This window comes from Micropterus salmoides, unplaced genomic scaffold, assembly GCF_014851395.1.
Source record: "Micropterus salmoides isolate LMB-PRFRI ecotype aquatic unplaced genomic scaffold, ASM1485139v1 Ms_hic_scaffold_3, whole genome shotgun sequence".
Classification (NCBI taxonomy): Eukaryota; Metazoa; Chordata; class Actinopteri; order Centrarchiformes; family Centrarchidae; genus Micropterus; species Micropterus salmoides.
This window is the reverse complement of record NW_024042261.1, coordinates 20439980-20463936: the sequence shown is the minus strand read 5'-3', so window position 1 is coordinate 20463936 and position 23957 is coordinate 20439980. Positions and strand designations below refer to the sequence as shown.

The window sequence follows — 23957 nt, the reverse complement described above, 5'->3', positions numbered from 1 at the left end:
CATCAACTCTTGCACAAATTAATTTGGGTGGTCAGACCAGGGGCTATAACCTGCACTCATTCACACATAGTCTTGTGCAAAAAGCTAACAAAGCTAGGGAGCTCACCCTTAATATGCACACAAACAATCACACACACACACACACACACACACACACACACTCCTGTCAACAGAGTCACTGTGATGGTCATTGTGTATTGTTGGGTGAATTCCATCAGCTATTCACCAGAGTAACAGTGGGCAAATTCATGACTGTTCTAGACAAAACAATCAACAGCACAACACACACACACACACACACACACACACCACACACACACACACACACACACACAGCAACATACACTGCAGAGCTCCTTTCTTTCATGTGCTGTGTCTTTGAAGATAAGGAGGGAGTGGTTCATTACATTATCAGGGTAAAATGACTTCACTTGATTTCACCTTCTATCACTCATCAGAAACCAGAGAGGGTGAAAAGGGGAAGGGCGAAGGGTGACAGAGAGATGGGGGAGGGAAAGTCAGAGGAAGAGTGGGGAGGAATATGAAGGGTGAGTGAGTGAGAGTAAGAGAGAACGTATGGAAAAGAAGATGACGAGACTGGGCAGGAGAGATGGTCAGCGAGACGGAGAAGGTGAAAGCAACAGTGAAAAAGATGGGATGAGAGGGATGTTAATTATGAGGCGAGGTGAAAGAGAGACCCAGTATGTTAAAGGTCACGTTAAAGGAAAAGAGCTCAGCTGCTGTTAGTGGTAGTAGCCGATGCAGCAGGTACATCTATACCGCTGAGAAAGTAGTTCCTGTTATGTAACCCAAACATCAACACACATATTTAACTGTGCTTCTGATGTATCCCCACCTGTAGGTAGGAGAAGGTAACAAAACAGACATGACTTAAAGCCTATATCAAGATAAATAATCAGATTTGCCACAAGAACAATAAACGTGCAACAGCGGATGTATTTCCTTTCTCGTGATGGCTCGCTTCTAATTATGTTTGTCCTGTTTAATTACAGTATGACCAGTTAAAAACAGTTGGCTGATTCATTGATTGGGCTTCCACTGAGATGCCATTGGTAATTTATAGACTTTCTGGAAATAAGTAAATTTGGTATGGTATGACTTTGCTGACAGTAATTCAACACATATCCTAATACAGATACCTTTAAATGTAAAACAGCTCCCTCAAAATATGGCTTACGATAGAGCCAAAGCTTCTCTGGTAGTCTTCACAGAAACAGAAACAGAAACAGACAGACAGACAGACAGACAGACAGACAGACAGACAGACAGACAGATAGATAGATAGATAGATAGATAGATAGATAGATAGATAGATAGCAAGTTTGTGTAGCAAATGTACTGCCTTTCTTCAGCCTCATTAGCAGCCATCTTTAATTTAAGCCACATTAAACTAATATATGAGAGTCAAACGAGCTCAGTCTGCTAGCAGATGTGCCGAGACACAGACAAAACACTTAAGGGGCTGTATTGTACCGCACGGGGAGAGAAATTATTAGCATCCAACAGACAAATACTGATACACTCTGGGCCGAGAGTACTGCCAGCAACATTGGCAGGGGGTAACACATCATTATTTTGCAAACTCTGTTTTATTGTTGGAAGTGTTTTCACAGCAAATTGAATGGGAAAGACACTGACAGTTGACAAACGGGATCTTACAAAATGGATATGACCGTAATGGTGCACTTGATCACACACTGTGGAACAAGACAACCATAGCGATGTCCACAGCCTCACTGACGACAGGACCTGTTCAAGTGTGTGTGTGTGTGTGTGTGTGTGTGTGTTTAACAGACATGATGTGACATGTTCAGGGCCAGTCTAAACCCAGAGTATAAATGGCACCGGGGGAATATGTGGTAATTAAGAGAAAACTGTGCAGAGGTTCACAGCAGGGTAATTGGCTCCCATGCATCTATTTCAGGACAACACACACACACACACTCATAGAAGGCAATGGGCAAGCAACTTCAACACCCTGGCATACACACACTCTCTCAAACACTGGGTACCAAGCCATAGGGGACTGTGGTGTTTTCTCAGCCCATACAGAATCAATAGGTTAGTATGGCTCTCTCTACCACCATGTCTCCTCAGCGTGTGTGTGTGTGTGTGTGTGTGTGTGTGTGTGTGTGTGTGTGCGTGTGCGTGGCTTTTGTCAGCTCTGCCTTTGATGAAATTACGTGACCCTGGACGGACTGAAAGTCTTCCCTTGAGAGGAGAAGCATCACAACGTGGAGAAACGACATATTTTTGTTGTTGTGAACTGTTCAGTTAAGTTAGCTAAATAACACCGGTAACGTTAAACTGACGTTAAATTGGAACTAAATTACTGTAACGTTACTAGCCAAAACGCCAGTGCCATAAGTTATTACCTACTGTACATTTTGTCTTCATTTAAAGTTATTTCTTCTCCAGGAGGTATTAAGAGGACAAACGCTTTATTATATTCCCTTACTAACATGGTGTGGTGCTTTGTAGAAATCGTCTCACGTTAGCCCACCTAGCGTTTTCTAGCTAACGTTAGTTGACGTTTGACGGCTCGCGCTATAACGCCTGGACAGATGCGTATTAATGTCAGTAGGTTAGTGACTAACCTAGCTAGCAAACGCTGCTAACGCTGGCTAGCACTGGTCTTTTCTCTACCCTTTAATTTTCTTGAGCCTCGAACACCAGGAGGCTTTTTTGTGTGGTTAGTTTAACACAACATCCGCATCTCATGTTACTTCGCTGTTATCTGTCTGTCATTGTCTGTACACAGTCCGGCTACAAACATAACGGACTCTGGAGATCACTCACCTTCCTCGGCGGCGGCTGCATTTTGGAGTATTGACATGAATGGTATTTCCCTTGTGAGATGTATTGTAATTCCAAGAGGAAATCCAAAATCAGTGTGGGACTAATATTTTTTAGTTTCCCCAAACAAAAATCCTCCCCTCCAGACGACAGGGAGGAAAGACGGGAGTTAAATTTGTACTCCGGCGGCCATGATTGATGATAAATGGCTGGTTTATACAGAACAGAAACTGAAGCTCCGAGGAGAGACTCTACACACTTGTGTTGGTTGCTGCCACTACTAGAGGACTAGTGTGTACTGTACTGTACTGTGTTGTGAAGCAGCAGAGCAGACAGGCGGGGAGAAAAAAGCCGAGGGCAGGGATGGGGGTATAGATAATAACGGGGAATCCCTTCAGCAGCTAAGCTCAACAGCTCCCCAAAGTGGCGAAGAACCGAATAGCTGCCGGGCTGGGATGAAAAACACTTGAGAGCAGAAAGATGTCCTTTTCTCTCCCGGCGTTGACAGTAACCTCGATTAGCGCATTTGTAAAGGTTTTTCAAACCAAATAAAGGGACAAAAAATATAATAACTTCAAAATGGGACTATTTATTCAGTGAGCAACAGGGTTTTTTTCCCGAGCCTGCTCAAGGAGAAAAGCCTGACACTGACAGGAGGCTGCGTCCCGCAGACCTGCATAGCAACAAGAAACCGCAGTCGATCGAAGAAAAATCGATCACGTAGTAGGACAAAACTAGTAGTATTTTTTAAAGAGATAGAGGGAAGAAAAGAAAAGACTACATTTAAGACGCGTGGATTCTTAATAATAAATAGTATTATTTTGAGCATCTCAATCCAACTGGTGTATTAAGCATCAGACACATCACAGTAAACATTATAATACAATAATAATGCATTTCAAAATTTTATTTATAGTTGTCTATGTTGTGCTATTATTAAATAGACTAATAATAATACTTTAAAAAAATATTTTCTTAATATAATTATATAAAGATAAATCCTCTCCCACTGTGCAACACAAACCTGGAGTAATGCACATTTAAATATTAAATTTTTTTTTCTACGCATAATTCTATTATTCATTTATAACTTGCATATGTTTATTCCATATTTATACACTGAACAAAATTATAAACACAACACTTTTGTTTTTGCCCCCATTCATCAATAGCTGAACTCAAAGATTTAAAAGAAGACTTTCTCTGTGTACACAAAAGGCCTATTTCTCTCAAATATTGTTCACAAATCGGTCAGAATCTGTGTTAGTGAGCACTTCTCCTTTGCTGAGAGAATCCATCCACCTCACTGGTGTGGCATATCAAGATGCTGATCAAACAGCATGGGTATTGCACAGGTGTGCCTTAGGCTGGCCATAATAAAAGGCCACTCGAAAATGTGGAGTTTCACTGTATTGGGGGGGTCAGTATCTGGTGTGACCACCATTTGCCTCACACAGTTCAACACATCTCCTTCGCTTAGAGTTGATCAGGTTGTTGATTGTGGCCTGTGGAATGTTGGTCCACTCCTACTCAATGGCTGTGGGGGTCGAGACCCCGATGAGGATGCCGAGCATGTAGCATGAGCTTCCCTGAGACGGTATGGTTATGCAAACCGATTGTTGCAGCAGCTGTCTGGGTGGCTGGTCTCAGATGATCTTGGAGGTTAAGATGCTGGATGTGGAGGTCCTGGGCTGGTGTGTTACACATGGTGTGCAGTTGTGAGGCTGGTTGGATGTACTGACAAATTCTTTGGAGAGCTTATGGTAGAGAAATGAACGTTCAATTCACGGGCAACAGCTCTGGTGGACATTCCTGCAGTCAGCATGCCAATTGCATGCTCCCTCAAAACTGTGATGGAACTGCACATTTTCGAGAGGCCTTTTATTGTGGCCAGCCTAAGGCACACCTGTACAATACCGATGCTGTCTGATCAGCATCTTGATATGCCACACCTGTGAGGTGTATGGATTCTCTCAGCAAAGGAGAAGTGCTCACTAACACAGATTTGGCAGATTTGTGAACAATATTTGAAAGAAATAGGCCTTTTGTGTACCTAGAGAAAGTCTTAGATCTTTGAGTTCAAAAGTGAGTGCAAAAACAAAAGTGTTGCATTTATAATTTTGTTCAGTGTATATTTTTTACATTTATTTCTGTCAACTGTATGTTTGTCTACGTGTAGCACCTTGTCACCAAATCAAATTCCTCGTACATGTAAAATACTGAATCTGTGTAGCCTGCGTATGTATGTTTATGTGTTAGGTGTGGTTGCATATCATTTAAAATTGACCAGGTATTGAATTATAGGTTGTGGGATGAAACAAAGTAAGTTGTGTAGGGGAGAACTAAATGTTGCATTGGGGAAAACCAAAAAAATGTAAATGCTCTGTATAGCGCCTTTCTAGTCTTTTCGACCACTCAAAGCGCTTTTACACGACATCTGCATTCACCAGTCATACACATTCTTACACTGAGCCTAAGTGCTCAAACGGAAACTAACATTCATACACATTCATACACTGGCGGAACAGCCGCCAGGGGCAAATCGGGGTTCAGTATCTTGCCCAAGGACACTTCAATATCTTATAAAAAAGAAAACAGGAAAAAATATATGGCTCCCTGGAAGGGTTCATTTTAGCCAAACAGAAGAAAAGACAAAATAGCTGGAAGGAAAAGTTGCCAATTTTACTTCATGCCCCCTATACGTGCCATGGCCAAGGTTAAGGTTAAGGGCGATGTAATCATTAATACACAGAGTTTCTGGAACAGGTAAGACATTAAGTGCACTTTCTCAGCTCTCACTCATGCACATGCACATGCTCGCATTCAGGAGAACCAAACCCATGTATTAACACATAGACACCAGTGGTACAGAAGGTTTATGGGTCCTCTTATAATTTGACTTCTATTTTTCTTTGGTCACACTAAGGTAAGACATTTTACTGTAAAAACAGTCAAATAAAAGGAGTACAAAAAGGAATTTGGATGCAATTCACATATTTGCCTGAAATATGAAAAGTCACACTGTCAGATCCACTGTATTTAAGGAAGGATACACAGGACCATATATTTTTGATTGCCTGGCAGGAGATTTTTAATATTCCTTGCTTACAAAATCTTTACGCTGTGTGTTTGGATTAAGAATTACACGTCCTCTTTGAATTGGTGTTAAATATTATAGCTTACTGTGCGAAGACTTTGTTCTACTTCCCATTCCCTATAAAAAGCTAGGTTACAAAGAACAAGAAAGAGTAATTGCTGATCATTATGTAGTCCTATACTTATGTTAACTTAAATTATGATTAGGCCTACATGGGATTACAATAGGATTTTTTTCTACTTGAAAAACATTTAAATAATGTCTTCCTGAATTAACAAACTGAATATTCTTATATAAATACAGTCTAAGGTGGGGAAAGTCTTGTCATAGTCATTGTCCATTTGACTAACATAATATCTGAGCCTCAGGCTCTCCACCGTGTACAGGCTACAGCTTGTCAGAGCGGCACACACCTTCTTTCACAGGTTTGTCTCCCACTCAGGTATCTTAGGTAGGCATTCAGCCATTAACAACACACTCAGAGTCCCACCTGAGAATGAGCAGACATTACACAGGATGTCTCAATGCAGGACAGTCTCTGAAAGGCGATAGCGTTCATACAGTGTGAGTAATTTCATGTGTTTTGAAGGGGGGCTTTTTAGTATATTTCTTGGGATACAATGTGGATTATTGTTACATCCAATTTAATAAGCGCACATTATTTTATTGCTGAATAGTGAGCTGATCTAGCATGCACACAGCAGGTCAGAAGAATTTGGGGGACTACAAGAGGGGTCGCTCGTTCTCGGGTCTGTTATCTGTAAAATTCAACTTGCAGCTGTTTTGAAGAGAAACAAAATAAGAGAGGAAAGGATACAGATGGAGCAAGAGGCATTGATTTTTATAAAGAGAAAATAATATCAGAGAGAGAGAAGACAAAGGAGGGCGCTGAAGGCGCTGTCTGGCATCTACTGTCGTCTTTGCATGAGAGTTTTTGAGGCTCCAAATGACGTCACAGGAGTTTGGTTTGACCTTGAGTTTGTTAGATAAACAGACAAATTTGTAGAGGAAGAGAAAAATGGACTGACATTTAACACTTTGGTGTACCGGGACAAGTAATTTTTTTTTCAATGTAGCATGCATTCCAGTGAGCACAGCAGAAAGAAAGGTTTCAAAACAAGGTATGGTTTGAGTTACAAAGTTATTCCTCTGTCTCTCCCTCTCGCAGACACAAGGTTTTGGAAAACCTTGACATGCAAAGTGCCAGAATGAGTGCTGTTTTTCTGCTTGAGAACACAGCTGCACTAAAAGTTTTGTAAAACGCTGTTGCCATGCAAGTCTGTGTGAATCTTTGTCTGGATCCTCTGCAGCTGAGATGTGTTAAAACCATTAGTTTTTTTTTCTTTTGGAAAGAGGAGAATGGAGAGGCAATGAGGTTAGACCGATAGGTATTTCAGTAATCTACTGAGACAAGGTGTCAAGGTCTCACCTATTGGGCCAGGTGAACAGTACATTTTATTACATACACATACTGTACAGTTGTACCGTAACTTATATTGCAGCCATAGAACCCACAACTTTCCATATGTGCACAGATAATCCCACACTCATTTATTCCGCCAGGTTTAATTTGAACGCCACCATTAAAGTATCATCTTCTCTCTATCGCTCATAATTTTTCTCTTCTGTACTCAGCCACCCAATCAGCAAGGTGATTAAAGAAAATCAGCCTCAAAAGGATTTACTTTTTGTGAAACGCACAATGACGCTAAAATGGGATGACTCAAGCTACAAACTGTGTAAATTTGATTGCCAAATCACAATGGGCTGCTCGATTATGCTTCCTTTATGCTTGCTGAAAATGAATGACTTGGGGCATCGTAAAATGTAATCTGCTCTATTTCTGTGTGTGTGATAACTTCACAGTTTCACTTGGTAAGTTAGTAAAATGCTTTTAGGTTCAAATGCAGCATGTTACTAATCTATTCCTTTGTACTTATCTTGTACTCAGGTGTTCTCACAATCAAGATGGCCACCTTTGACAACAGTACCAACCTAGCCAATGTCAGTGCCTTCTACTGTAAACTTAAAGAAGAATTTAAATATATTCTCCTTCCTGTCAGCTATGCCTTCGTCTTTGTAATTGGCCTGGCGCTGAACGCCACAGCGCTGTATGTGATTGTGTTCCGCACTAAGCGCTGGAAGCCCTCCACTATCTACATGTTCAATCTGACCATGTGCGACACACTCTACATCTTCACTCTGCCCTTCCTCATCTATTACTACGCAGACGAGAACGACTGGCCCTTCAGTGAACCGATCTGCAAGCTCATACGCTTCCTGTTTTATGCCAACTTATATGGTACAGTTCTGGCGTGGTTCAGATCAATATAGTTTGATATATGATATGGTACAGTATGGCAATATGGTATAACACATGACAATACAGTATGATACAACATAATATATTGTACAATATTTGATACAAGCTATCCAATATACAATATAATACAAAATGATATAATACATACTGTAATAATATGATATCAAATAGTATGATATGTTAGATTATTATTATGTAATATACTGTGTCCTTGTATATAAGATATGGTGCAATATGCTAAACAGGGCTATGGTACCTTACACTAAGCTACCATAGAATGTGCTATGGTAAGATCATGACACGACACACTATAAGCTATGATACGATACACTATGATACTGTACAATACAGTACAAAACAATACAATGTGATATGATACATTAAAATACAAAAATGACATACTCCTGTGGCAGGATATCATACAAGAAGATATAAAAAAGAGAAATATTTTAACTGACTTAGTGTCATCAAAAATTTAATTACATCAGTTCCAGACCTACAACTTAAAAACAATTAAAATCCAACAGATAGACAATTTGATATATATAATACAATACAATGTGATGTAATACAGTATGATCTGACTTGAGACAAATGCAATACATACCACATCATGAAGACAATATGCTAAAAAAATACATACTGATATCATAGATTAAGTAAGACTCACTACAGTGTGAAAAAGAGCATTTTGAATATCAATCACTCCCGCAGGTTCCATTCTGTTCCTGTGCTGTATCAGTCTGCATCGCTTCATTGGCATCTGCTATCCAGTCCACTCCCTCTCCTGGGTCAGCGCTCGTCGGGCCAGGCTGGTATCTGTGGCAGTGTGGGCCACCGTTTTATTCTGCCAAGGACCTATTCTCTACTTCTCAAGAACTAAGTGATTTAAATTTGTGTTGTCCTTCTCTCTTTTCCCCTTCCTCCACCTCTTACTTCACTAGTGTCCCTCTTCATTGTACTGAATGGGTTTAAGTGTGGACTATTGATTTTTGTGGAACACCAACAAGGCTGCAGTACCATGTAATAATACTAAACTGTTCTAATCAGGTCTTTCCTTTCCCAGGAATCAGGGCACGCTGGTCTGCTACGACACCACCAGCCCAGAGCTTTTTGATGACTTCTTGGTGTACAGTTCAATAGTGTCAGTTCTCATGTTTGTCCTGCCCTTCCTGGTGGTGATGGTGTGCAATGGCCTCATAGTGAGGAAGCTTCTAGAGCCTGGCTGGGGGTCTGAAGGAGGAGCCGAGGGCGAGAGTGGGGGCCCGAGCGCCCACCGTTCAAAGCAGAAATCAGTGAAGATGATCATCATTGTGTTGGCAGCGTTCATGCTCTGCTTCCTCCCTTTCCACCTCACCAGGAGTCTTTACTATGTTTTTAGATACCTAAGGCAGGCAAATCCAGCCCAGGTGAGGATGAATGCTTTTTTTTCTTTTCTTAATAATGACTTTAAAAGCTCAGTGTATCACATTTCTACATGTTCATCAGATCAGCTGTAATTTGCTGGAGGCCTCCAGTGTAGCCTACAAGGTGACCCGACCTTTGGCCAGCGCTAACAGCTGTCTGGACCCCATCCTTTACTTCCTGGCTGGGCGTGACGCCCGCAGTAACCTCACCAAGAAGAGCACATTGCCTTCATCGAAACCAACAAGTGTGAGCCAACGTTTGACAACTCAACTCTGATCCAATAAAAAATGCTAAAGGTTTAGGGGACAAGAACTGTACTTTATTCCTCCTCTGGTAGATGTGAGACCCCATACCTGTGCACTTTTCAATCTTAAATGTCAGCCAGTTCAGACTTCTCACGGTTGAAATCTCCTAATGAAGAATCAAATTTGAAATTAAAACCAGATCAACATTTTGAAAATCCTACACGATTACCAAGTCTTTGTATAATATATGTATAATGTAAGGACTTTGTTTTGCAAAGTTCAGTTGATCACACTGCATTCAGATTTTGGGCGGCACAGTGATCCAGTGGATAGCACTGTGGCCTCATAGCAAGAAGGTCGTGGGTTCCAACCCTGGTCGTCCTGACCTTTCTGTGTGGAGTTTGCATGTTCTCTCTGCGTGGGTGTGCTCCGATTTCCCCCACCATCAAAACATGTTAGTTCTTCAGTCAGTGCAATTGACCAGGCACTGATAAAAACCTGGAGTTGGTCCCCGGGCGCTGCACAGCGGCTGCCCACTGCTCCATTGAGGGATGGGTTAAAGGGCAGAGAATGAAGTTCGCAATGTGTACGTGACAATAAAAGTATCTTCTTCTTCTTCTATCATTAACTAATAGAAATGATCAGATTTGACCAGATGTAAAATAAATATCGAAATCACGTAGTGAATGCCTTTAAAGGAGTTCTTGAGTTCATATTTTTTTGTTATATTTGAAAAGCTATAACGTATCGATATAACTAAACTACATGGTGCTCCACAACTGTGGTTTTTGTAAATGATTCTACTGGACAACAGCTGCACCTGAAGTTTTAATTGGCACAAGTGGGTTTTCCTCAGCTCTGCTTTCTCTGATTAACATTTAAGACAAAGATGGCAGTGGAGTAGGGTGTGTGTGTGTGTGTGTGTGTGTGTCACTTTGTATCACAAAATATGAAGGAACTTGACATCGTAATAAATATGTATAGATTTTGAGACAGTTGTGGTGATACATTTTTAAAATTTGTTTCATGTACCTTATGACATTTGTTGTAAGATATTTGGCGTTGTTCCTGACTTACCCAGTAGATTGATTTTTGTGCAAAATGCAAATGAGAAATCCATGTGTGATCCTAGTATTTTGTCACCCTATCCATGATACACACCTCCGTGAAGCTAGAAGGCTCATCTAGAATCTCAAACAAACCATTTATTATCCATACCACATACACATCAAAAGCCAAGCATCTAAAAGAGCTTATGTCACAACTTAAATCGCTCTGTGAACACTGTCCATGCCTCCAGTTGTTGCCTTCTAGATATCTCTCTTCTCATCCTACACCGCAGTCCGACCACTCTAAAGAATGCTCAGCTCCAGCTATGATCAGCTGTGTAACTCATTTCATTATCATAGCCAGATAACAATAACAACAAACGCACCAATATATATATATACAGTTACAACCGCTGACTTACTTTTGCTGTTTTTGTTGTTAATAGCTCAGTTGTTGACAAAAATAATTCCAGGCACCATTTTGGATATTCAGAGTTTCTGCTATGTACACTCAGCGGTGGCAGCAGCTGCTACAAAATTATTTACCGGTTTATTTATCGGTTTCAGTCCTCCTCTCTCACTCAAACAAAGGAACTTCCCAAGCTGTCATTATAACTGTGAAATGACCTAGTGAGGAGGAGTCAAGGTAATCATTTTTACCAACATTCGTTAACAGTTGTTTCAAAAGTTTCCAAAATCAAAAATCAACAGTCTAAATTTCATGATCTCAAAATTTCAACAGAAAGAATAATATGAATTCAAATCATCTTAATTTACTATAAATTAATGACTTAATGTGAATAAACTTATTACAGCTCCAACATTGTTCATAGATACTTTAGGAATCATCAGATAAGTATTGGCTACCTGTGCTATTGGAGAAGGCTGATCCTATGCAGCGCCCTGCATGACAGAAGTAAATATGGCCAAAACATGGACATTCGCCTGGTATATTTTTGAAAAATTGTGCAATAACTGATGTATAGGCTATTAGTTTATTTTCATCAAATTTACAGTTACAGTTGTATTCCAGGTGTATTAGAAAATATTCTGTTGTATTACTATGAGTTGGATGATGGTTTTGATGGTGATATTGCTATTATAATACAGATTTTATACCAGGCGAGGATGAAAATATCATGTTTTCCTTGATTGCATCTCCATTTACTCTTTAATAGCAAAATAAAATCATTTACAGTTGATTCATATTCTTCTCACCCATCAAAGGAGACCAGAATTATGCATCTAGGCATAATGGTTGAGGAGTTGTTTCTGATTCATTTTGGTTATTATTTTAGTTTTTTTTTCTGTAAATAGGGGCAAATAGCTGGTAGTTGCCAGAGTTTGGAAAGTATGAACTGTAATTTATGGAAAGAGTAACCTTAGTTGTAGTGTACCACTGAGCCACTGGGTAATTTCATTGGTATTGCACTAGACTGCCAGTATATGGGGTTGTACTGCCCAACTAGACAGGCTACTGGTGATGAGTCTTTATGAGTCTTAATTCAATAGTTGACTTTCTACAGTTGATCAGAACATCTCTCTCTCTCTCTCTCTCTCTCACACACACACACACACAGACAACAGCTAAAATTATGAAAGCCAGGTACAGTGTGTTTCTCTATACCCATCCATTTACATTCATTTACAAGTTCTGTAAATGTAAAATGTAAAAAGTCACAAACAATATATTCTTTGTACACCTGAGTTTTAAAATTCTTGTTGTTTGTCTGTATGGCTGTCAGACCCACTGTATTTTAGTAAGGATACACAAGACCATATATTTTTGATTGCATGCCAGGAGATTTCTAATATTCCTTGCTTACAAAATCTTTATGCTAATAGCTGTGTGTTTGATTTACCTGTCTTCAAAAGGATGTTTGTCTTTGAATTGGTGTTAAATATTATAGCTTACTGTGCAAAGACTTTGTCCTACTTCCCATTCCCTATAAAAAGCTAGGTAACAAAGAACAAGAAAAAGTAATTGATAATTATCTACTCCTATACTTATCATAGTTATGATCATGGGATTACAATAGGATTATTTCTACTTTAAAAACATTTAAATAATGTCTTTCTGAATTAACAAACTGAATATTCTTACAGTCTAAGGTGGGGAAAGTCTTGTCTTAGACATCGTCCATTTAACATAATATCTGAGCCTCAGGCTCTCCACCGTGTACAGGCTACAGCTTGTCAGAGCGGCACACACCTTCTTTCACAGGTTTGTCTCCCACTCAGGTATCTTAGGTAGGCATTCAGCCATTAACAACACACTCAGAGTCCCACCTGAGAATGAGCAGACATTACACAGGATGTCTCAATGCAGGACAGTCTCTGAAAGGCGATAGCGTTCATACAGTGTGAGTAATTTCATGTGTTTTGAAGGGGGGCTTTTTAGTATATTTCTTGGGATACAATGTGGATTATTGTTACATCCAATTTAATAAGCGCACATTATTTTATTGCTGAATAGTGAGCTGATCTAGCATGCACACAGCAGGTCAGAAGAATTTGGGGGACTTCAAGAGGGGTCGCTCGTTCTCGGGTCTGTTATCTGTAAAATTCAACTTGCAGCTGTTTTGAAGAGAAAAAAATAAGAGAGGAAAGGATACAGATGGAGCAAGAGGCATTGATTTTGATAAAGAGAAAACAACTTTTTTTTTTTAATAAAGCCGCAAGCGGCAATGATCGGGATCCAAGCAAGTTAAGAGATTAAAGTAATGAAATAATTTAGTCTTTGAGATATTTGCGATAACGCAAACTTGATTTTTGCAGCATTATATGTAGCCTACCTGACTAATGGGTGAAATGTTCAACCCACCTGCAACATTTTGTGTTTCAAGGTTTTAAAGTTTAAGTAGCAAACACTTTTGGCAGAGTAAAATAAGAAGAAAGTGTCATAGGTTCCAAATAAAACGGAGAACTTAGACTCACTATGAACTGAACACCTCCATTGTCAGCAAGTCTGACTCAGCCACCTGGGGATTTGAACCTTCAGATCTCCAGGTGACTTAAGACTGAGCTACTGGTGAGCGATTGTTTCCACACACCTTTTCACAAGTTGAGGCAGTAACATCACATGTGCCAGAACCGGATATTTTTGTCAGTTTAAACTTGAAACGTTTACAACAGTCAAGATGCTGGTAAGAAAATTCTGAAAAAAATCACATATTATTCTGCTGGTTTTCGGTGTGTTGTCAATTATTTTGACGGCATCTATCCAAAACTGAGTAAAAAAGAAAATGTTGTGCATACTGTGAGTTATGGCAAGATATTGAATATCCCTGCAAACTCACCCTTTGACCGATCTAAAAACTTGATATGGGTCATCTAGAGAATGTCTATGTTGATTTTGGTAGCGTTTGAAGAAAGACTTGTGGAGCTATAGATGTTAATTTAATTAGCATATTCAGAAAAATATAGAGTGACTGACTTCTGAATTTACCATAGGTTGCAGTGAGAAAATGTTAGTGATGTCAGTGGATGTGCTGAAATAAATTCAGCGCTCTGGGATATATGCCTGATTTTCTTAGATTTTTTGAAGTTTGGAATGAGAAATGTCTAAAAATTTACATTTCTTGTAATAAGCCACGCCCGCTTTGAGCAATCATTACCAAATTTTATACATCAACTGAGTAGACCCTATATCGTAGAAACCGAATTTTGTATGAATCCATGCAGCTAATTAGAGGTATAAATCATTTGCAAGTGTAGTGCCCCCTAGTGGAAGAATATCATAATATTGCAACGAAGCAACCGAGCATCTGAACAGAGGCGTCAAGTTTGGTTACAATAGCTTAAGCCAATTTTGATTTATGGGCATTTATGTGAAATTGTACATAAAGACACAAAAGTACAAATTTATGAAAAAAAAAAAAGATTGACATATCAAAATTCTTTTGATAATATTTGATCAGCGAGTCCGCAAAAATAGGTTTTAGAGAAAAGTGATAAAAAGTTGTATAATTTGAAGTTTTTAGAGCAGAAGACTATTGCGGCAAAATGCAGATGAATCCAGAGATTAAAATAATGATAGAAGTTTGACTCTAAACAAAGCTGTTTTCGAGATAATTGCAAAACTGTAAAGTTGATTATAGGGCCACCATGAGGTCTGTGAGTGCCATTTCTTTTTTTTGCCTGAGTAGTGGGTGAAATTTGCAACCCACCTGACAATTTTGGTGAGTTTTCGTCCAGCAGTTTTTGCTGCCCAAACACTTTTAGCAGAGAAAAAGAAGAAAGACAGAAGAAGAAGAATGAGAACAAAAACAATAGGGCACAAACAGCTTCGCTGCTTGGATGCCGTATAAAGAGAAAATAATATCAGAAAAACTCATCACTGTAACTGACAAAAGTCTGGCATCTACTGTTTTCGTTGTATGTGAGTTTTTGAGGCTCCACATGGCGTCACAAGAGTTTGGTTTGACATTGAGTTTGTCAGATAAACAGACAGATTTGTAGAGGAAGAGAAAAATGGACTGACGCTAAGTGAGACGACAATGTAGCATGCATTCCAGTGAGCACAGCAGAAAGAAAGGTTTCAAAACAAGGTATGGTTTGAGTTACAAAGTTATTCCTCTGTCTCTCCCTCTCACAGACACAAGGTTTTGGAAAACCTTGACATGCAAAGTGCCAGAATGAGTGCTGTTTTTCTGCTTGAGAACACAGCTGCACTAAAAGTTTTATAAAACGCTGTTGCCATGCAAGTCTGTGTGAATCTTTGTCTGGATCCTCTGCAGCTGAGATGTGTTAAAACCATTAGTTTTTTTTTTTCTTTTGGAAAGAGGAGAATGGAGAGGCAATGAGGTTAGACCGATAGGTATTTCAGTAATCTACTGAGATAAGGTGTCAAGGTCTCACCTATTGGGCCAGGTGAACAGTACATTTTATTACATACACATACTGTACAGTTGTACCGTAACTTATATTGCAGCCACAGAACCCATTTATTCCACCAGGTTTAATCTGAACGCCACCATTAAAGTATCATCTTCTCTCTATCGCTCATAATCTTCTCTTCTGTACTCAGCCACCCAATCAGCAAGGTGATTAAAGAAAATCAGCCTCAAAAGGATTTACTTTTTGTGAAACGCACAATGACGCTAAAATGGGATGACTCAAGCTACAAACTGTGTAAATTTGATTGCCAAATCACAATGGGCTGCTCGATTATGCTTGCTTTATGCTTGCTGAAAATGAATGACTTGGGGCATCGTAAAATGTAATCTGCTCTATTTCTGTGTGTGTGATAACTTCACAGTTTCACTTGGTAAGTTAGTAAAATGCTTTTAGGTTCAAATGCAGCATGTTACTAATCTATTCCTTTGTACTTATCTTGTACTCAGGTGTTCTCACAATCAAGATGGCCACCTTTGACAACAGTACCAACCTAGCCAATGTCAGTGCCTTCTACTGTAAACTTAAAGAAGAATTTAAATATATTCTCCTTCCTGTCAGCTATGCCTTCGTCTTTGTAATTGGCCTGGCGCTGAACGCCACAGCGCTGTATGTGATTGTGTTCCGCACTAAGCGCTGGAAGCCCTCCACTATCTACATGTTCAATCTGACCATGTGCGACACACTCTACATCTTCACTCTGCCCTTCCTCATCTATTACTACGCAGACGAGAACGACTGGCCCTTCAGTGAACCGATCTGCAAGCTCATACGCTTCCTGTTTTATGCCAACTTATATGGTACAGTTCTGGCGTGGTTCAGATCAATATAGTTTGATATATGATATGGTACAGTATGGCAATATGGTATAACACATGACAATACAGTATGATACAACATAATATATTGTACAATATTTGATACAAGCTATCCAATATACAATATAATACAAAATGATATAATACATACTGTAATAATATGATATCAAATAGTATGATATGTTAGATTATTATTATGTAATATACTGTGTCCTTGTATATAAGATATGGTGCAATATGCTACACAGGGCTATGGTACCTTACACTAAGCTACCATAGAATGTGCTATGGTAAGATCATGACACGACACACTATAAGCTACGATACGATACACTATGATACTGTACAATACAGTACAAAACAATACAATGTGATATGATACATTAAAATACAAAAATGACATACTCCTGTGGCAGGATATCATACAAGAAGATATAAAAAGAGAAATATTTTAACTGACTTAGTGTCATCAAAAATTTAATTACATCAGTTCCAGACCTACAACTTAAAAACAATTAAAATCCAACAGATAGACAATTTGATATATATAATACAATACAATGTGATGTAATACAGTATGATCTGACTTGAGACAAATGCAATACATACCACATCATGAAGACAATATGCTAAAAAATACATACTGATATCATAGATTAAGTAAGACTCACTACAGTGTGAAAAAGAGCATTTTGAATATCAATCACTCCCGCAGGTTCCATTCTGTTCCTGTGCTGTATCAGTCTGCATCGCTTCATTGGCATCTGCTATCCAGTCCACTCCCTCTCCTGGGTCAGCGCTCGTCGGGCCAGGCTGGTATCTGTGGCAGTGTGGGCCACCGTTTTATTCTGCCAAGGACCTATTCTCTACTTCTCAAGAACTAAGTGATTTAAATTTGTGTTGTCCTTCTCTCTTTTCCCCTTCCTCCACCTCTTACTTCACTAGTGTCCCTCTTCATTGTACTGAATGGGTTTAAGTGTGGACTATTGATTTTTGTGGAACACCAACAAGGCTGCAGTACCATGTAATAATACTAAACTGTTCTAATCAGGTCTTTCCTTTCCCAGGAATCAGGGCACGCTGGTCTGCTACGACACCACCAGCCCAGAGCTTTTTGATGACTTCTTGGTGTACAGTTCAATAGTGTCAGTTCTCATGTTTGTCCTGCCCTTCCTGGTGGTGATGGTGTGCAATGGCCTCATAGTGAGGAAGCTTCTAGAGCCTGGCTGGGGGTCTGAAGGAGGAGCCCACCGTTCAAAGCAGAAATCAGTGAAGATGATCATCATTGTGTTGGCAGCGTTCATGCTCTGCTTCCTCCCTTTCCACCTCACCAGGAGTCTTTACTATGTTTTTAGATACCTAAGGCAGGCAAATCCAGCCCAGGTGAGGACGAATGCTTTTTTTTCCTTTTCTTAATAATGACTTTAAAAGCTCAGTGTATCACATTTCTACATGTTCATCAGATCAGCTGTAATTTGCTGGAGGCCTCCAGTGTAGCCTACAAGGTGACCCGACCTTTGGCCAGCGCTAACAGCTGTCTGGACCCCATCCTTTACTTCCTGGCTGGGCGTGACGCCCGCAGTAACCTCACCAAGAAGAGCACATTGCCTTCATCGAAACCAACAAGTGTGAGCCAACGTTTGACAACTCAACTCTGATCCAATAAAAAATGCTAAAGGTTTAGGGGACAAGAACTGTACTTTATTCCTCCTCTGGTAGATGTGAGACCCCATACCTGTGCACTTTTCAATCTTAAATGTCAGCCAGTTCAGACTTCTCACGGTTGAAATCTCCTAATGAAGAATCAAATGTGAAATTAAAACCAGATCAACATTTTGGCAATCCTACTCGATTGCCAAGTCTTTACATAATGTATGTATAATGTAAGGACTTTGTTTTGCAAAGTTCAGTTGATCACACTGCATTCAGATTTCTATCATTAACCAGTAGAAGTTATGTGATCAGATTTGACCAGATGTGAAAAAAAATAAATAAATAAAAACAAACACACCTCAGCTCTGCTTTCTCTGATTAACGTTTAAGACAAAGATGGCAGTGGAGTAGGGCATGTGTGTGTGTGTGTGTGTGTGTGTGTGTGTGTGTCACTTTGTGTCACAAAATATGACAGATCAGTTGTGAACAGTTATGGTGATATTTTTTTTTATTTGTACCTTATGACATTTGTTTAATCTAAATGCCATAATTTGTATCAAATAGATATAATTCTTGGTTAATGGCTTTAGAATGAGTCTCATTATCACTCTGCAATATCTTTTAACAGGAAAGCAGGACTATAGTTCATCCTAGTTTTTTAATTTATTCTTACTTAGTAAGTCTCTGATTATTAGCACCAAACAGCCTCTGAGCAGGGTATTTAAAACCAGAGAAGTTGTCAGCCTGTTGGTTATGAGTTTGGAAAGTATGAACTGTAATTTGTGGAGTAACCTTAATTGCAGTGTAGTTGAGCCAGTTGGTAATTTCATTGGTATTGGCTACACATGTAATGAGTGGTACTTATTTCTAACTAACACTAGACTGCCACTAGGTGGTTGTACTGCCTAACAAATAAGACAGGCTACTGGTAATGACTCTTCAGGAGTCTCAATTCAATAGTTGACTTTCTACAGCTGATCAGAATGTCTCTCTCTCTCTCTCTCTCACACACACACACACACACTAAACAGCCACATTACCAAGGAAGAACAGCAAATAAGGCAGCATTTAAAATACACCTCTTCTTTATTTCAAGAGTAAAAACATCAGACAGAAAAATGTAATCTTATAAATGCAATCTAACAAACTCGATGAGATGTTTTTTTTTATCCTTCCTTCCTCCCAGCAACACTTCAGCTTGAAAACATGTAATAATAAATCTAATAGTGAGAATAGTAATAAAAACAGATCAAATGCAAACATGTGACTGCCGCAACCAATAGATATCCAGTCCTCCAGACATGTTGTCATATTCCTCGTAACAACGCATTTAGAAAATATGAAAATGAGTAGCTAAAAAACCTTTATGATTATAATACACTCTTTAAAAACCCATGAGGATGTAAACCAAAGCCAGCTGAGCTGCATGACTTTGGGGCACGTCAACCTCTAATCCTCTGCAGCCACTGGTTGGTTTATTTAATTAAACAAACCAACAAAAAATGCCTGTGTGTGTATTTATGCGAGAGTGGTCTCTCGCAGTTATGCAGATACTGTATGTGCGCACGTGTGCATGTGTGTGTAGGACTTTAGGTTTAAAAAGTTTGTGATGAATAAAGAATGGAAAACCGTAACAGTTTGCTCTGCAAAAAAAAAGGAAAACACCGAAATGTTGCAATCTAATAGTGAAAGAAATCATACATATATATCGTGTTGATTTTAACCAGCAATTCAGCTTATATGCACGATGGTGTGACAGAGTTGACCATTTTTTGATTGATGGACTACAAATGTCACTCATTGGTGCAGTTGTCTTTCACCTCATACACACTGCATGCTAAAATTATAAAAGCCAGGTCTGGTGTGTTTCTCTATACCCGCCCATATTTACATATGTACATTCATTTACATGTTCTATTCTACAAATGTGATCTCTACCTATCTACTTTTTCACCCCAGGATCTAAATGATAATTGTAGCCTCTAACTGCGTTTGGGGTGCAGTGTCGAAAAAAAAAGAAAGAAAATTGATACTTTATTGGGACCAGCTCTTAGGAAGACATTTGGCCCCTGATCACTTACTTGGACCAAGTCTAAGGATCTTAAAAGTTAAAAATGTATTAAAGCAGACTGCAGATAGGTGTCTATTGCTGAATGAATGTTTCATAAACTCTCAAGGTTCAAGTGAACTCCATGGGTGCAATGAGCTCCTTCTGTTAAGACTACATTCAACATCTTCAAGGTCTAAAGCCTCCAGTCACCTGCAAAGAGCAGCTAGATTGCTAAACTTAGAGTTATTGGATTTTTGTAACATGTGTTTCCTTATAATATTTACTGTAGTGCTGTTGTAGTCTTTAATCAAGTCTCACATGACCCAAAAATCATACAGGTTTTTTATTTCAGTCAAGCCAGATTTGCTCAATCTGTTGGTAATGAAAACCTTAGATCATATGGCACTTGATTGGAGACCACTTGGCTTGACATTTTCCTCTTTTTTAAATGTACATACTTGAGTTTGTCTCAGTGTCATTGCTATTTGAGTTTTATCTTTATGTCAGTAATATATTCCACAGTGGTTTATCCTCTTCACTATTCACCAATAGTGTAGATGTGTCTGTTTACATGAACTGTATGTGTGTGTTTCAACCGTGTTTTTCTGTTTTGTTTTTACATGGAAGCACAAATACAGGGTCTAAGAGTGCATTTTTTTTATGATACAAACTTCTCTTCTCTGTTTTCCTCCTCTCATTCTTCCTTCTAGTGTCAGGTGTTGAGAATTTTTTCTCACAATGCTATTCTTTCCACTCTGCCCCTTGTGTGTATCCAACAAAACATTGTTCTTTTTGGATTGGGGCTGTGAAGCAGCTGTGATTTGAACTTCTATGATAGTACATCTGATACATCTGTGAAGCACAATATGTTTTTTATCTAATAATAAATAGAGTTTTATTCCTCGTATCGCGTGAATAGAAACAGCTTCTTCCAGCAGGAGGTGGTTCTCGTGGTTTCTCGGTGTCGGTCGTTCAGAAACCCCCTCCGTGCCAGCTGTCAAGTGGTCAGCGAATGATGAGGTCATCTTCAGCGAGGTAGCATTATCGTACACCGTCTCTCTGTCTCTTCACCTGAAAGAGAGGGTCAAACTGTCAAGGAGGCAGCAGGATGAGGACGTGAATGTGCTTTTCAAAGCACATTTATCTCATTGTTCCTCATTTGGCCTGATTTTGAAGCATAAATGATTGCCTACTTAGTGCAGGACATGGTTAATCCAACAGATTGTTTTGACAGTAGGCAGGGCCACATGCTTATTGTAATGATGCTGATTCAGAGAGTGTTGGCAGATGTGTCTGAGTAGACAATTGGAAAGAGAGGATGCTCATTTCCCAAATCATTTTAGAGACATTTCTCTGATAAACTGATCATACTATAATTGCCTTTCCCATTGAAACAGACTACATAATTCGCCAGAAGAATGTTCTAGCTGACATGCTAATGACCTTGAAACACTTCATGGCACATTAACTGGTCAACAAATGTGCAGTGTGGAAGAAAGAAATGGGGAAGGAGTGAGGTGATTACACAAGTAGTTATGATGGAGTGGATGCGAGAAGAGAGCAAGAGGAGGAAAGTGTGTGACTGCGTGTTGCTGGTTGTACCTCCTGACGCCAGATGATGTAGAGGAGCAGAAAGATTTCCCTCCAAACAGGGAGTTCCTTTGCTCCTTGGATGATGTCTTGGTTTCCACTGAGACGGGCTTCTGCTCGGGGATCTGAGCAACTTGAAATCTGTCAAACGAGCAAAGAGATGTGATTACATTTACTCAGATAACATGGCAATCATGGTATTTTGACTGGCACTACAACAGTGTGTCTACTGTGTTTAATCATCTTTTCTGCTACTTTTTAAAACCAAGTTATTCTACTGTAGAGCTGAACTTGTGTATGTGTGTGTGATTACATTGTGTTTTTTATACTGCTACATCTGGAGGTGAAACTAGCTAAGAATTTCACCGTGTAGCCACTGCACATACATAGACAATAAAGAACTTGAATTTGAACTTTTTACCTTCAACCTTTCTGTAACTTAACTGAACTGTGGTAAAAGAGCTGTGAATGTGTCAGCAGTGGAAGTGTATTTAGATCCTTAAGTGAAGTAAGTAGATTAAGTAACTAACAGACAAGAAGTACATAGAATATAAAAGGTAAACTACTCCTTTTGTAGCAGTATGGCCTCTGTCAGAGTTAAATTATTGTATATTATAACATTGGATTATTATGACTGATCCTGGATTGATATAACTGACTGAATTTGGTCGAGGACATTGTTATGTTGCTGGGTTCTTTTCTTTAATCTACAACAATTCATCATATTTTATAAAATGATCATATGGTTTGTATGTTCAATCCTAATCTACAAAGTAAGTAAGATCTCTCAATAATGTAGTAGTTGAGTAAAAAAGTACAATATTTCCCTCTAAAAAGTGGTGGAGAAGGAGTACAAAGTTGCAGAAGATGGAAATACTAAAGTAAAGTAAAGTAGAAGTACATCAAAACTACACTTAAGGAATGGTCAAGTAAACGTTCCTAGTTTCATTCCACCACTGGAATATTTTAACTGAGCTATTCTTTACTGCTACTTGAAGAGTTTGACACCAGTGATTTCACTTATTCTTAAATTAAACTGTGAAAAAGTAATTTGTATTGCATGTCCTCATGTATCATGTTAGCTGTGTGTTGGGTATAAAACAATGCGGACGTGTCTCACCTCCCCACAGACAAAACTGTCAGCTCTCCCTCCTTCTTCTCCTTCACTTCACTCCCTTCCACTCTTTCCTGTACATTATTTGGCACAGCAGCTTGTGTATGGTGGGGGTCGAAAAACACTCCCCCCAGCAGGGGCCTCTTCTGCTGGTCGGTGGATGTGTCCAGTGAGGGTAGGATGAGTGTTTGGGGGGGCTTCAGGGGATCTTTGAGGGACTCTAGGGGAGGTATGAGGACAGCCGGCCATTTTCTCTGGGCGCAGCGGGTGCAGCGGTAGCCGTGCTTGGGGGCCAGGCCGGAAAGGCCAGAGATGGTGTGGAGGTGGGACTGATGGGGGCACAGCCGAGGGAGGGAGCGTAATGGGGACAGGGGAGACAGCATGGGGAACCTGGGAGGAAGAGCGAGGAGTTACATCTTTAAAACTTGAGGCATTTATGTATTAAATTTAGTTTCCCTACAAATTCAACTGAACATATGGTTGCCACATCAATAAAACAAAATAAATTATTTAATTTAAACCTTGAACTGACAACATTTTTGTCCTCTCAGTGTACAGTAAATCAATATATATAATATATCAATCATCTGCTCATGGTTTCTGAACACACACCCTTTCCCTTATATTGGTATATATAGAGCCAAATATATCACATTTTTGTCACTAAAATGCCAGTTTTGTCAGTGCAGACTGCAATACTCTCTCTTATGCTCCTCATTGCTTTCTTATAGATGGTTTAAAAGTTTGTCTGGGTTGCTACATAACACAGCATAATGCCATAAAGCTCTAAACATTGCCTTTACCTCTGCCTTTGTTCAGTGTGAACATATGTGTGGAAAAGAAATTGAAATCTCTTATTGTTACACTCTGTACACTGTACACGTTCAACCAGGGCTCT

At 39.4% G+C, this 23957-nt stretch overlaps 4 protein-coding genes across 11 annotated transcripts in view; 2 read left to right on the top strand and 2 right to left on the bottom strand.

Annotated features, from left to right (window-relative positions):
• LOC119882699 (F-BAR and double SH3 domains protein 2-like) overlaps nt 1-3187 on the bottom strand; it is a 77608-nt gene extending 74421 nt beyond the window's left edge. Inside the window, exon 1 of one of the 2 annotated variants that reach the window (XM_038692885.1) lies at nt 2821-3187. In XM_038692885.1, the coding sequence (XP_038548813.1) occupies nt 2821-2841 (21 nt within the window). In that variant the 5' untranslated portion in view covers nt 2842-3187. The remainder of the gene's footprint in view (nt 1-2820) is intronic. The other variant, XM_038692884.1, reaches the window with a different exon arrangement.
• Nucleotides 413-10880, top strand: LOC119882700 (P2Y purinoceptor 2-like). Of its 4 annotated transcripts, none has more exons than XM_038692886.1 (5): nt 413-2082; nt 7866-8216; nt 8952-9120; nt 9304-9646; nt 9726-10880. In XM_038692886.1, the coding sequence occupies exons 1-5, from the start codon at nt 1860-1862 to the stop codon at nt 9918-9920; spliced, it is 1281 nt and encodes a 426-aa protein (XP_038548814.1). In that variant the 5' UTR covers nt 413-1859; the 3' UTR covers nt 9921-10880. The 4 variants fall into 4 exon arrangements, with proteins under 4 accessions (XP_038548814.1, XP_038548817.1, XP_038548816.1 ...); XM_038692889.1 differs by lacking the exon at nt 413-2082 and adding an exon at nt 5360-6478; XM_038692888.1 differs by lacking the exon at nt 413-2082 and adding an exon at nt 6508-7035.
• A 2254-nt stretch (nt 10881-13134) lies between these two features.
• On the top strand, nt 13135-18660 carry LOC119883570 (P2Y purinoceptor 2-like). 3 transcript variants are annotated; one of them, XM_038694287.1, is made up of 5 exons: nt 13135-13301; nt 16284-16634; nt 17368-17536; nt 17720-18035; nt 18116-18660. In XM_038694287.1, the coding sequence occupies exons 2-5, from the start codon at nt 16301-16303 to the stop codon at nt 18308-18310; spliced, it is 1014 nt and encodes a 337-aa protein (XP_038550215.1). In that variant the 5' UTR covers nt 13135-13301; nt 16284-16300; the 3' UTR covers nt 18311-18660. The 3 variants fall into 3 exon arrangements, with proteins under 3 accessions (XP_038550215.1, XP_038550214.1, XP_038550213.1); XM_038694286.1 differs by lacking the exon at nt 13135-13301 and adding an exon at nt 15095-15488; XM_038694285.1 differs by lacking the exon at nt 13135-13301 and having other exon boundaries at nt 15540-16634.
• A 712-nt stretch (nt 18661-19372) lies between these two features.
• relt (RELT TNF receptor) overlaps nt 19373-23957 on the bottom strand; it is a 28799-nt gene continuing 24214 nt past the window's right edge. For both annotated transcript variants that reach the window (XM_038694090.1, XM_038694091.1), the window contains exons 9-11: nt 23066-23449; nt 21958-22086; nt 19373-21426 (exon numbers count right to left, since the gene is read on the bottom strand). In XM_038694090.1, coding sequence (XP_038550018.1) covers nt 21423-21426; nt 21958-22086; nt 23066-23449 — 517 coding nt within the window. In that variant the 3' untranslated portion in view covers nt 19373-21422. The remainder of the gene's footprint in view (nt 21427-21957; nt 22087-23065; nt 23450-23957) is intronic.